The sequence below is a fragment of the Ammospiza nelsoni genome, chromosome 20 (assembly GCF_027579445.1).
Source record: "Ammospiza nelsoni isolate bAmmNel1 chromosome 20, bAmmNel1.pri, whole genome shotgun sequence".
Classification (NCBI taxonomy): Eukaryota; Metazoa; Chordata; class Aves; order Passeriformes; family Passerellidae; genus Ammospiza; species Ammospiza nelsoni.
This window is the reverse complement of record NC_080652.1, coordinates 7,601,117-7,613,949: the sequence shown is the minus strand read 5'-3', so window position 1 is coordinate 7,613,949 and position 12,833 is coordinate 7,601,117. Positions and strand designations below refer to the sequence as shown.

General features: G+C 47.4%; 1 protein-coding gene across 7 annotated transcripts in view; it reads right to left on the bottom strand.

The window, feature by feature from the left end:
* PRRC2B (proline rich coiled-coil 2B) overlaps window positions 1–12,833 on the bottom strand; it is a 46,266-nt gene that overhangs the window by 6,720 nt on the left and 26,713 nt on the right. For 5 of the 7 annotated variants that reach the window (XR_009419788.1, XM_059486499.1, XM_059486497.1 and 2 more), the window contains exons 16-28: window positions 10,285–12,354; window positions 9,958–10,157; window positions 9,134–9,279; window positions 8,545–8,686; window positions 7,848–7,927; window positions 6,952–7,143; window positions 6,617–6,811; window positions 6,103–6,189; window positions 5,069–5,173; window positions 4,264–4,456; window positions 2,959–3,056; window positions 2,186–2,313; window positions 1,339–1,576 (exon numbers count right to left, since the gene is read on the bottom strand). Coding sequence is in view for 6 of the 7 variants with exons in the window: in XM_059486499.1 (XP_059342482.1) it covers window positions 1,339–1,576; window positions 2,186–2,313; window positions 2,959–3,056; window positions 4,264–4,456; window positions 5,069–5,173; window positions 6,103–6,189; window positions 6,617–6,811; window positions 6,952–7,143; window positions 7,848–7,927; window positions 8,545–8,686; window positions 9,134–9,279; window positions 9,958–10,157; window positions 10,285–12,354 (3,874 nt within the window). In the remaining variant the exon portion in view is untranslated. Of the gene's footprint in view, window positions 1–170; window positions 413–1,338; window positions 1,577–2,185; window positions 2,314–2,958; window positions 3,057–4,263; window positions 4,457–5,068; window positions 5,174–6,102; window positions 6,190–6,616; window positions 6,812–6,951; window positions 7,144–7,847; window positions 7,928–8,544; window positions 8,687–9,133; window positions 9,280–9,957; window positions 10,158–10,284; window positions 12,355–12,833 lie in introns of those variants that run through there. The other 2 variants (XM_059486503.1, XM_059486501.1) reach the window with 2 other exon arrangements.

Genomic DNA, 12,833 nt, shown 5'->3' with positions numbered 1-12,833 from the left:
CATGCTGCCTCCCAATACCCTGAAAGCACAGCCTTGCCAAAAGGAAGCTCCCAAACAGCGCGGTCTGGCACGGAATAAACGCAAATGACTGCAACAGAGGGACTTTCACACTGAAATGGATGTTCTGGCAGTGCTGCCAACACTCTGGATCAGCTGGGTTTTTAACATGCCATCAAGTTAACCTAACTGCCCATGGATGGGGGCTGTTCTCCATTCCTACAGCCCAGTTCTCCAGTCTTCCTCATGGTCACTTCATGGGTCTGTTTTCCCTTCATACAATGGCAGTGTCAGTGCAGTGTCAGGTGCTTTGTTTTCAGCTTTGAAAATCTCCTACACTCTTACACCAAAACATTCTGAGGACTGGACCTCCAGAGAAAGCGATGGAGACCTCAGTTCCATGTTTCACAGTGAGCTTCAAACAAATGATGGATAGAATTAAGAGCAATTACAAAAAAATACTGTAGCTCAGGGCTGAGGCACCCCCTGTTCCCTCTGATTTTCTCACAATTGCTGGATTTGGGAGGTTCTATCAACATTTTAGTATAAATAAATAAACCAATCTAAGGCTGGCAAAAGAAACCAAGTTACTTGCTCATGATGGATAAAGCATTTCTTCAAATATTTCATTTGCCAGTGTTCTCTGTATTTTCCTCACCTAAGTTACTTTCAGGATTAACTCTTTACGTCAGCCACAACATAAAAATCCCTCTGAAACAAAAAATAAACCTTAACAAGTTGCACAAGATAAACGTAAGATGAGTTTAATAAAATTATCAAATTTCTCCAGAGAATCAGAGCACATGCCCACAAACACAGCTATGGCCACAGTAGAATTCAATGTTTTTATGTGAACCATGCTTTATTAAAACATTTTCACACATTGAAATTCCTGTTAGGAGTCTGCCAAACAGATCAGCTGAAGCTGTAAATAAGACTTGGACGACAAATGAACTGAGAAGACAGATGAGCCTTTAATACAAGTTCCTAGTTGCCCTGGAAGCTGAGGTGCTGGGAGAGATGACTGGGATTTGGCTCTCAGAAGAGGTGCTTTTAGGACAACCATTGCATCATGGCCTCCTATGCATGCAGCACTGGAAGGTCTGACTTCCAAGTGACAAAATGACGTCTCAGCAGGGACAGACAAGGTATGAGCAACCATCTCATTAAATAAGGTGCTGCATATGTGAAACCATGGTTCACAGAACAGTGTCTCGGGGAAATCTTCCGCCTCTTTACAAAGAGTTTAGTTCAGACAGACATGTTACAACCCATCCTCAGAAACATGTGGCTGTGAATTAGCCTGGACCAAAGGAGTGGCTCGCCAGTCCTGCTCCTAACCTGTGTGAGCTGAGAGTCCATCATCTGGGAGGCTCCCATACCAGCCTGGTTTATTTGCCCCTCATAAACCAGTGCCTGGCTTCCGTTCATGGGCTGATAGGGGGACCCAGACTGGGTTTTCACCACCTCCAAGGGCTGCATGCCTGGGAAGGCGGAATATGGAGGCTTCAGAGCAGTGCCTCCTGTCAGGACCATGGTGCTGGGCTGGGACAGACTGGGGTGCATGTACACCTGAGACCTGCAGGAAAAAAACATGCTTCAGTCATGATGCACAAAGCCTTTGGAGACTGTACAAGCACACCCTGCCAAACCGTATCTGGCCTGCCATCAGTTGTCAGACAACTAAACTGACAGCTTAGAAATAAACTGTGATGCCACTTTCCATTTTAGTTACCAGGATTTTTTTACTTCCATTCTTAAGCTTTTACAACCACATCCTTGTGTTGCCAGAATATTCAACAGAACAATGTTGTGTAGTATCTGATATTTATGTTTCAATATCCCACAAAACAACCTGTGCATTAGCAGTTAAGGGAGGATTCAGGTTACCTAAAGTCTGCAGCAGTTTTGCAAAGCAGGAAAAAATCAGAAGTTAAAGATTCCAACAGCTCTAGCAAATAAGAAGGGTTGTTTGTTTAAACCTCGGTGTTCAGGCTTTTGAGGCACTAACTACTAATTCAGATTTTTCAGTCTCATGCTCCCTACACTGGCACTGTTATTAGGGGAAGGAAACAGCATTTGAACAAAGGGGAAAGGGAAGATGAGTGTGGGGTATCTGACCAATGTACTCAAACATCAGGAACATAAGAGAGCAAGCCACAAGGAAAGGAGAACAGGAAGCAGTTACCTGAAGGGCTGTATGGAGCTGTACATCTCCTGGGACTGGGACACAGGCAGACCACCCCTCAGTCCAAGCTGAGCTTGGGCCTGTAAGGATGTGTGGAGGGAAATGGGAATCTGTTGAGCAGCAGCAGCCTGCAGAAGAAATTAATATGACTGAGAGGTACAAGACGAGCCAGAAACTCTCCAGGGCTGTTAGAAACCCATCCATTTCCTGCATGAGTCAATCTGCAGTGACAATTACCTACACTGGGCTGTCACCCAGCCCTGCATCATTCCCCAGAACAGCAGCACACACTGGGAACACAGTGCCCAGGCACCCAGAGGTTGATGCCTGCAAGAGGCATTTGATGGACATGAGGGAACCAACATGCTCCTCACACACAGCAGGCAGTGACAATCCCAGCTCTCACCTGCCTGTACTCCACTTTGAAAGAGCTCTCCCCAGCCCTATCAACACCCAATGTACTAATGAAGTTACTCATTATTATTGACTGGCTGGGGAATTCACTGAAAGTCACTTCATCTCACTCAGGCCTCAGCATCTGTTTCAGTTAAAACCAGTCCAAGGGCACTGGTACAGAAGGGGAAAACTCCTCAATTCCCTCCCTTCGGTTCCACTAAACTCTGACACCCACTGCGAGGCAGCATTCAAGGAACCTAAAGGGAGCCCCATCTAAGCTCCTTTGGGCTATGAAAGTGAAAAATTACTCCTTGTTTCTTAAGTGCCACCATGAACAATCCCTGAAACACCACGTGCAAGCTGTGCTGCTCCCTTACCTGTTGGTAGCTCTGCTGCTGAGGTATCGTCTGAGGGACCAGGCGGGGCTGACTTGCAAACACGTGCCCATCCAGGTACAGGGGTGGAATATGGTTACCTGGACATCACAAAAGGCAGGCTGTCAATTCAAGGTACAGGGGAGATGCAGCCACAGCAGACTGCAGAGATCTGCAGGTCAAGACTATTTCCTGCCTCTCAGCAAGTTAACACAAATATAGCACCCATTCAGAAAGTGTCTGTAAAGCTCCTAAATCCACATACCAACATCAGCAGTAGCAGGATTGCTGAGAATTAATCATATCTTCCTGTCAGAGGCTAAATGTAAACCCAGGTTTCCCACCTCCACAAAAGAGTCAGACACTAGCAGCTCAGAAGTTGGTAACCTGTACTCTGAACTAAATGCCAGCAATCTGCTCTGCAATAATCTCATCTTTGCAGCTCAGACAGACAGAAAGAGCAAACACAGTGTTTAAGGCCTTGACACATAAGATGTAAGAGCCACATTCACCCCAAGGGTGGCACCAATTAGTAACTGCTGTGCCACTCCTGTGCTTTTGTGCAGATGTGAACCACAGGATTAAGCAGCAAGATTAGGGTGGGTGAGGAAGGAAATCACCTGACTTGGAACCATCTGTTCACCAAGTGAAAGCTAACAACAGAGTCACTACACATTTCATTCTGTTCCTGAACTGAGACATGAGAAAGAGAGTGCATACATGAGAAGCCCTCTGGGACCCAAGAGTCATCCCATGGAGAGAATCCCAGTACATTTCCTCTTTCCAGATACTCTCCCTAATTACACACACTAACATGACTGAGTTAAGCTTTTCCTTTAACTAAAAGGCAGCAACACCTTCCCCCCTTCCCAGAGTTCCGTGAGCTACAAGCCAGTTGCTGTTTTGCTAAAAGCAAAAAGTGCTCAGAATCTGTGGCTTCAAAGGCAAAACAAGCAGAGGAATGGCTGACAATGATATTGGGACTGTTGAAGCCTCTCAGCCAGAGGTCTCTTTCCTTCTATTCTACTGGGCACACAGTAAAGGGTAAGCAAGATCTATTCAGACATCAGACACTTGTCACTACACAGGGAAAGCTGTCTTTGTATTAAGCTTTCACCAGTGACATTCTTTAAAGTGGGGAGACAGTCCCTCTTTCTGCCTTGCCTGGGTTGTTAAGGATCTGTCAAACACCAGCCAGCCAGTTACTCTACACAGAAGCTCTTCTCACCATGCTCTCATCTACAGAACCAGAGGATGGCTCCCAGATAACAATCAGACAATGCAAATGCTGCTGCAGTTTGCAGGTACCTGGAATAGATGCAGAAGGTGCTACAGATGCCACAGGCATGGGAGGCATAGAAACTCCACCAAAAGAGCTGTAGCTGACACCGTTGGAAGCTCCAACACTGGAAGGAGGCTGGATGCCTGAGCCTGCACCTCCTGGGGAGTTCTGTTCTGGTAAACTCGGAGAGTTTTCCCAAGCTTTACGAGCAGACTCCATCTAAGGAAACAAAGAACAATAACTACAGACAGTTCAAATGGGGAGGACATTACCAAAGCCCATAGTTGCTCATCTGTGTCCTGTGAGCCCAAATCCCCTGCACTCTAGGCATAGTGGAAAGCTGACAGGTCTGAGGTCAGGTGATTCTACAACAATTTCTAATGAACAAGAACCCTTCACAAATACTCAAACCCCTTGGTATTTGCTGAGGTTCTTGGGTTTGAGATGGACGTGGGGTTTGGTTTGGTTTATTTAGTTTTGTTGTTCTTGTTTGTACACTTGGTTGGGTTTTGTTTGGTTTTTCCCTCTCTTTACACCACCAGGCTTCCCAGGATCCCTGAGCAGCCACCTTGCCCAGTACAGAAATAGGAAAGCTCTGTTGCACTTGATTCTACAACTGGCAAGGACTTCCTGCATTCAGGACTTAAAACACACACCCCTGCACTCATGGTGAAGAGCACATATGCACAAGTTTTACAAAAGTTAAATAAAGTTTAGCAATACCTAACAGAATACTCTGGGAAAGATTTCCCCCACAGAGAAGTGGTATCCACACACCTTCAGAGTGATCTCCCCACAGATGTGGCATCCACACCCCTTCATCTTCCTTACCTTAAGAGTAAGGTCAGCAGTGGGGAAGGACATGGGGTTCAGGCCGATGCAGCGCTGGAGGTGATGATCCCTTCGCAGGATGGGAATGGACTGTGTTAACCCTGCCTGAGGGGAGAGTCATAACAGGTGAATATTTGTGAACTCTGAGGAGAATGGTATGAGCCACCAAGGCTGACAGAGGTGCAGCTGGGCAGCTCCAGTAAGTGCACATCAAAGAATTCAGTCCCTGGTGGTACTGCACAAGCCAAGTGCCACATTCACCTAGGGTCCATTCTGCTCTTGCAATAAAGGAGGCTTTGGTTATGTGCAAACACACCCCTCTATGCTGAACTATATCAACTTCCACTTAACCATCAGTTTGATCCAAAAACTTCCATTTGCAGAGGAGTTCTCCTTCCTGTACCATACTTAGAAACTACCTAAGTTTCAGACAAAACCTGTTTCTGAAAAGAAACACCCTATAAGACAAGTCTCCAAAATCAAAACCAGACAGCCTACAAACTTGAAGACATTTCAAAAGCAACTTTTTGTGTGTCTCACATTGCTGTCTACAGCTGAGTTACCAGCTGGGCTTTCAGTGTACTCACTCTTTCACAGAAAATAATGAAATCCCCAGAGGGCTGGAATAAGCTGGGAAACCTCCAAAAAGGCCTGACCACCATGTTACAGTTCTCTGCCTTGCTGTGACAGGTGAAACCTTTGAGGAAGCTGGGCAGTCTGGGTCTAAAGATGTCACCATCTAGACCATGGCCATGTCCAACACTTGTGTGTTTCAGGGGAAGAGACTGGCCATCTCAGGGATAGCTTTACACAGGTCACAATGATAATGAAGTTGCTCTCTACCTCATTTCTGAGTTTGTGACACTCATTGTACCACAGTATCATGAGATTTCCATTTTGGATTTCAGTGACATGTGCTGCCTACGCATGAAACATGAAGTCAGATGCAGACATGCTTCCTCTCTTCATAAGCATCTGAGGTTTACCTAAGGAGTATCTCCAATGAATCAATGTCAAAAGAAAAAAATACTTACATTACTGGCCAAGGCATCCTGCAATTTGGTGACAGGGTTAGCTGCAGTGCCAGAGGCAGAACCAGGTGGCAAGCTGAAGTCAGAGTCCTGAAAAAGCGAAACACATAAAATTTAAATCCAGGTCCATGGGCCACCCCTCTGCTTTTCATGCTTAATGACTCTAGCCTGAATTATGACACTACAAACTAAAGACTGGTCTCCAGTAAGCCTTGCTGCAAACGGAAAACACTTCTCAGCACTCAGCAGCAGGCAACCCCCAGAGGCACACAAAAGCTTGGCCATGATTTTGTCCCTCACCTCTGTTTACCACCCCAGCTGGTCCTTGGGACAGTATTTCCAAGTGGACACTAAATGTTTGCCAGGACATCCTGAGTCCCTAGTCTGTGTCAGTAATGAAATCTAAGGCAAACCTACAGCTGGAAACTTCCTCTAAGCAATCCTTCTTCCTCAAACCACTTTTCATGCCTCAACAAGATCAAATCACCAAGAAGATAAAATTAAATTCAATCCTCACTTTAGGATTTACTCCAAATTCAATGGGTGGCACAGGAAGTACAGAATCCACGTGAATTTCCACCCCATTAACAGGGGGAATATTCCCTTCCAGCCGTTCCGTTCCCTCCGAACCCTTTCTGTTTTTCAGGGAGCGTTCGTTGCCGATGGGTCCGGGCTTGTGTTCCTTGTTCTGTCCTGAGCCTTGATCTGAATCCTTAACAGGAAAGCAAAGAGGCTGAGACACAAAGACCAAATAACCCAACCTCAAGCCTTAAAAATGCTATCAAGAACAACAACAACCACTTCACAACGTCTCTCACTCTGCGCTCTGGCTTGGCTGCAAATCCAGATTACCTTTTTATCAGTTTGCTTCTGCACTTGCTCCTTCTGGCAGTCAGGCTTTGAGTCCACCAGGCCAGCCCCATTCATCTCCTCTGGTTTGAGGGTGCCATATGGAGAGCTGCGCTGAGAGGAGGTCGCGGAGGATTCCCGAGACTCCGCGCTCAAGTCAATGCCACTATCCCCCTGGCTGCCTTTAAATCCCTGCTATGCAAAGCACGAAATGTGTTAAAGCCCCGGACTCCGACCCAGCACCACCGAGGAAAAACATCCCAGAAAACAGCAAGACCATGTCCCTTTGTCAAATCACCATCCTGGTTAACTGCAAAGGAGTTGGGCCTGACCTGCAGCAGCCCTTGGCTGCTCCTTCAGCTCTACACAGCCCTGAGACAGGTGAACTGATGCACCAACCACACCATGGCTTCAGAGTAAGGAAATGCGTCCCACAGAACAACCAGGCTGAGACTGCCAAACTCACTTCACAGGGGACTCAAACCGAATTTGAACTCTTGGTCTCTTCACTCCAGAGGTGAAGAGTTCAGGAACTCCTCTGCCCTCCCTGCACTAAGGCTACAGCTACACACTGCTCAAAGGCACAAACAGGACCTAAGGGATTCCACCCTCCTCAACCACAGTGTGCACCCAGTGATGAGCATAACCCTGGAATAGCTCTAACACACAGTTACTCCAGATTTATACCCACACACAACACCAAGCAGTGCTGCCTTGGCTCTTTAGGTCAAGATTTGAACAGCGCCAAGCTCAAATTAAAACTGCAAAGAGATGGTTTAAAATGGCACAAGCAGAGTTGAGAGTCATTAAGCACAGATGCAGCAATGAGAAGCATAAAAGCCACCTGCATTATACTTTATACACACAATACCTTGAAGGGCACCTCAGGAGCCACTTACCTCAGTGCTGGACTCAGTACCATTAAAGGTATTTACAGGCTTGCTCCAGGAATCACTGCCAGGAGACTGAACAGAAAGTGCTGGAAGAGAATGGAGGGCAGGGTTCAGCTGCCTGAAACACAGCTATGAGCACACCCTGTACACATTACACCATCCTACACCTTCCATTTCTAGACATGAGAAAGGGTATTTTCACCACCTCAGAACATTAAGTGTTGCCCAGACATCTGAGACATGATGCAGCAGATAACACAGGGTATGAGGAGTGAGAGTGGAGAACAGGGAGGAGATTTCTTAGGGAACACAACAACAAGAGAAAGACAGGTCAGAGAGAAACAAGGGTGGCACTAACCACTCAAGGCTAGAGATGAGAAAATGTAGGAAAGCAAAGTAAGAAAAAGTAGATCCAGCCCAAGCAGCTATAAAATGCTGTATAGCTTGCATAGCTGTAACTTGATGTGAAACAAAGACCCAAGAAGCAGATTAAGAGACTGACATGGCCAGCAACAGGAGCAGGATGGCTGAACAGCAGAGCTTAGAACAGAGGTTACTCCATATGTCTGCAGCTCCCCTCCCTTTCCCAGCATCAGACAGGAGAGGGTTTTCTTCTCTGAACCACAGACCCCCCATCCTTGCTGCACATCCCAGAGGACTCCAGCTCTGTGAAACCCTTTGGAACAAACAGACCCAAGCCTACCTGGGCTGTTGCTCTCCCAGATCTCTGTGCCCAGGCTGTTTCCAGACACTGTTACATCACTCTGCTCCAAGCACAGGCTGTTCTGCTTCTTAGCAAATCGTGGAGGAATGCGCGACTGAAGGACGCGGGCCTTGGCTGGTGCCTGTGACAGGAGAGGCAGAGGTGTCAGCCTGGGAGGGTCCCCCAGTCTGACAAGGCTGGAAAGAGCTGCCTTTTGAAGTGTGAGGTTTTCTTCTGGCAACAACACAGTCAGAGTGCAAAGTCCTCCACTGCTCCTGCTGCCCAATATCCCACCAACTACAGCCAGGATCTGGCTTAGAGAGCCAAGCTGCTTTGGATGAAGACCACTCTAGAAACTTAACTCCCAATTAGCAATTGTGCTGCAAGCCAAGAATAGTCAGAAATCAAACTCTCCTTTTCAGACCAGCAGCCCTAAATGCCTTTCTGGGGCCCAATACAGGATCTGTACTACTTTGGCACTGTCAACTGTATGTTTTTCTGTTCATACAAACACTTTCTGGGGCCTTGTTTCTCTGACTGCAACCCAAACCATGTAACAGGTCCAACTTTTCTGCCTGCCACTCCTCACCTGAGCAGCCTGCTCCTTCTTCCTTCGCTCCTCTTCCAGCAAGCGACGCTGCTTTTTAGTAAGAACCTCAATGAAGCCTTCCCCTGCCATGGAACCAACTTCATTCTCTTCTGCTGTGTTTGACACCCGATTATCAATGATGGTACCTGAACAAAGCACACAGAGAGAACACAGTGCACATGTGTGTGCATATAAAGCTTTGTAATTGCAGGAATTTAAACAGTGCACTCCAAAGAGAATCCATGCCACAATAAGTTCACCTAGCAACATAGCAGCTACATTTAGAAAATAAAATAATGTATGTAGTCTGCTGACATCTACCAGCCACTTTATTTTGCAGGACTTTGCTGTCTCCTCTGTTTCAAGATGACCACACTTCAGCCAGAGGAGCTGTGTGATAACTCAGGTAATTCTCTTTTCAGAGATACAAATTTCTTGCCTCCCTGCCATTAGCTCAGCCTCAAATTCCCCACTCTGGATTCTTTCTCAACTTCCTTCACACAACATAAATTTCAAGCCTAAAAATACATTAACATCTTAGAGAGAAATACAAAGATATTCTCCCTAAACACAAACTTTCTATCGAAGAAACATTACAGACACTGTCAGATCAGGCTGAAAAGTTTGTGTTTAAAATTTAACAACAATTTTACCTTCCAAGTTTTTCTATTTAGATACACAAGAATTTTCTTGTTTCTGGAAACAAATGGAAAAAAGCCCCTACCCTGATAATAAAAATTACACTGGATTGAATCAGTCTGGCTTTAATCAGTCAGCCATAATATGTTATCCTCTTAAAGAAACAAATGAATCAAGATACTCACTTCCATAACTCAGTTCAAACTGTGACAAGGCCTCTCCCTTCTCACTTGCTCTTTGTGCAGTGGATTTGTGCTCCTTCTCTGGCTTTTTACCTGGCCCCTCAGCACTCTCTGAGTTCACATGGGAGGCCCTATCCAAGCTGTAAATGGAGTGGCTGCTCCCACCACTGGTGTTGCCAAGGCCTCCTCCTTCTTCTGTAGACCTACACAAGAAAGAAAGGAAAAGATTTAGTTTTGTCAGTAGAATGCGAATAGGAGTGACAAGAAGAAAATGCATGGGGTGTATGTCCACTCCATCTGCATATATCACAGATCAGAAAACAACTTTACCTTTTGCTCTTTATCAGGGTCCCATTCTGCTGGCTCTCATATCTGGAAGCTGCTCCCACGCCAGTCCTGACGGACTGCTCTGTAAACCCTGCCGGCTCAGCCTTGCGGCTCTGCCTGTCCACCAGCGGCCTCTGGCTTGAGAAGCTTCTCTTTGCCAGCTCCCTCTTCTCTCCCAAGCTCCCAGTGCTGAGGCCACCTTCCAGCTGGCCCTCACTCTCAGGGGCTCCATCTCTTCTGTCCCGCCGCTCGCTGAAGTCGCTGCTCTCAGACGCCGTCTCCCACTCCTCGTTGGCATGGTCTGAAGAGTTCTGGTAGGACAGCTCAGGGGAGCGTCTGCCCGAGATGCTGCTCTTCTCTGCAGTGCCCAGTTTGGATCTGCCTGACCACTGGCTGGGCAGCAGATTTGGGCCTCCCTCCTCAGGGTTCCACTGCCCGACTGATTCCCTCTCCTGCCTGAGGCGTCTGAACCGTGGGGGTTTGTCCTGGCGGGGAGGACGCCGCCTCCTGAAGGGCCTGTTCTCTATGTTCTCCTGATCTGCTGAGTAATCCTCCTGGAAAAAGTGCCTTTTGTCATCCAGATGACTCTCATCAAAAACCCGGCTGGAGAAGGAATCCGTGTGTTTGTAAGAATCCTGAATGTAGTCCCTGTCAGACTGCTGCCTGCTCCCAAAGGTGTCTGATGGAGATGAGTGGCTGTACTCTTGCCACCCTCCTCCCCCACTCCTGCCCTGCCACTGGGTGGGCTCCTTACCCATGAACCCCCTTCTCCCATAGCCAGAGTTGCTCAGTCTCGGTGGCAGTGATCTCCCAAAGGCTCTTGGAGCCCTCATCTTAGGATCCAGGCTATTGTGATCATCTGAATAGATTTTGTTGGACCTCCAAGACTCTTTGAAGTCTCCCTTTTTCAAATCACTGTCCTCCCTGTCCAGCACAGAGCCTTCATTGCTGTTCTCAGAGCCCCTCTGCCGGCGACGCTTGGGGAGTTCCTCATACTCTGAGCCTTCACTGTGTGTCTCGCTGGCAATCCGGCGCCTTGGCTTGCCCCTGGGGAAATCCTCTGGCTGGTTGAACTCCCGCAGCCCTCGGCCCCGGCTGCTCCTCTGGTTATTGTTGTTGTTGTAGACCCCCCTGCTGCTCACAACCGTGCCTCGGCCTCTGAAAGTGAACTCTCTGAAGCCTCTCCCTCGCCCACGCCCTTGACCTCTCCCACCAAAGGCTTGTTCCTCATCAATGAAGATCCAGTTGTTTCTTTTTGTGGGAGGGAGATCATTGCTTTCTCTGGATAGTTTGTTCTCCCAGGTTCTTTCTGGCTTCTCTTCTTCTTCCTCCTCTTCCTCTTCCTCCTGGGATTTCTCAGCCTCTCGTGCAAGGTTGGTTTGGGAAGAACCTTTGTCATCCAGCAGGTAACGCGTGGAGTTCAGCAAGGCAGCAGAGTCATCTGACTCATTTTCCACCTTCTGAACAGGTGCCTTCTCCTTCAGCAGGCGTGAACTGTCCTCTCCCTCCAGTTTAACCTTCTCCATCTCCTTCTCCTTCTCTTCCACCTTGAGGGCTTTCAGGACTGGTTTTTTAATGGGGCCCGACCGCCGTGTCCTCCCCATCTGCTCTGGGGGCTGCCCGCTGGTGCTGCGGCTCTCAGGAGCCCACTCTGGTGTCTCCTCAGTGGCCTGCTTGGTACTGGCTCCTTCTTTCTTCCAGGGGTCAGCACTGAAGGACTGCTCATCCCGGGGTACTTCTTCAGCAACTTCTGCTGCTGTCTCTGCAGGTTTCTGATGGTGGTTGATATCCCAACCGTTGTATTCAGGCTTCTTCTCTGCTTGGATAAAATCAGGCTCCAGAGGTGAGCACCTCAGGTTTGCATGGCGGCTGCCAGCAGGACAGGCTTCCTGCACACTCTCCTGGTGCTGGAACAGGAGATCCTGGCCTATCCTCTGAGAAGACAGGCAGCTGTCAAAGTCTGCTTGGGCCTTCTTGTCAAAAGCATTCAGATACTCCTCCCCTCTCTCCTCAAAGAGATCTCGCTGAGTGCTCAGACTCTCTGGCCTTCCAGAAGCAGAGTAACTTTCATTCCTGAGAACAAAACAAACAACAAAGAAAGTCAGGTAATGCAGAGCACAGCACAAATCCAAGGGTCCAGGCTGGATACAAGAGGTGAAAAGAAATAAACTGAGGTTTATAGTAAATCATGAGGCAAATTACCTATAAATACAAAATGCTGGGAAAAGCTGCTGTGGCCCCAGGCTGTACTGCCTGGTTTGTTAAATCAATACATGATAAAGAAAAACTGTTCCTATGATGGGCAGCAAACTTAAGAAATTAAAGGAGATTTAACTTCCAATGATGTGGAGATCTGAAAACAAAGAACTGGTTTTAGAATGTCTAAAAACAGTAGGAGACCAACTAGCAATCATCAGATTTTTTGACTCATGGCTTTTTATACCTTCCCGTATAGGTGACAAGGCCCCTCTCCCTCCAAACAGGCCCCAAACTGGCCAGATAGAAAACTTCTGAATAGCTCAATAGCTCTGTGCAAACCAGCTAAAACACTG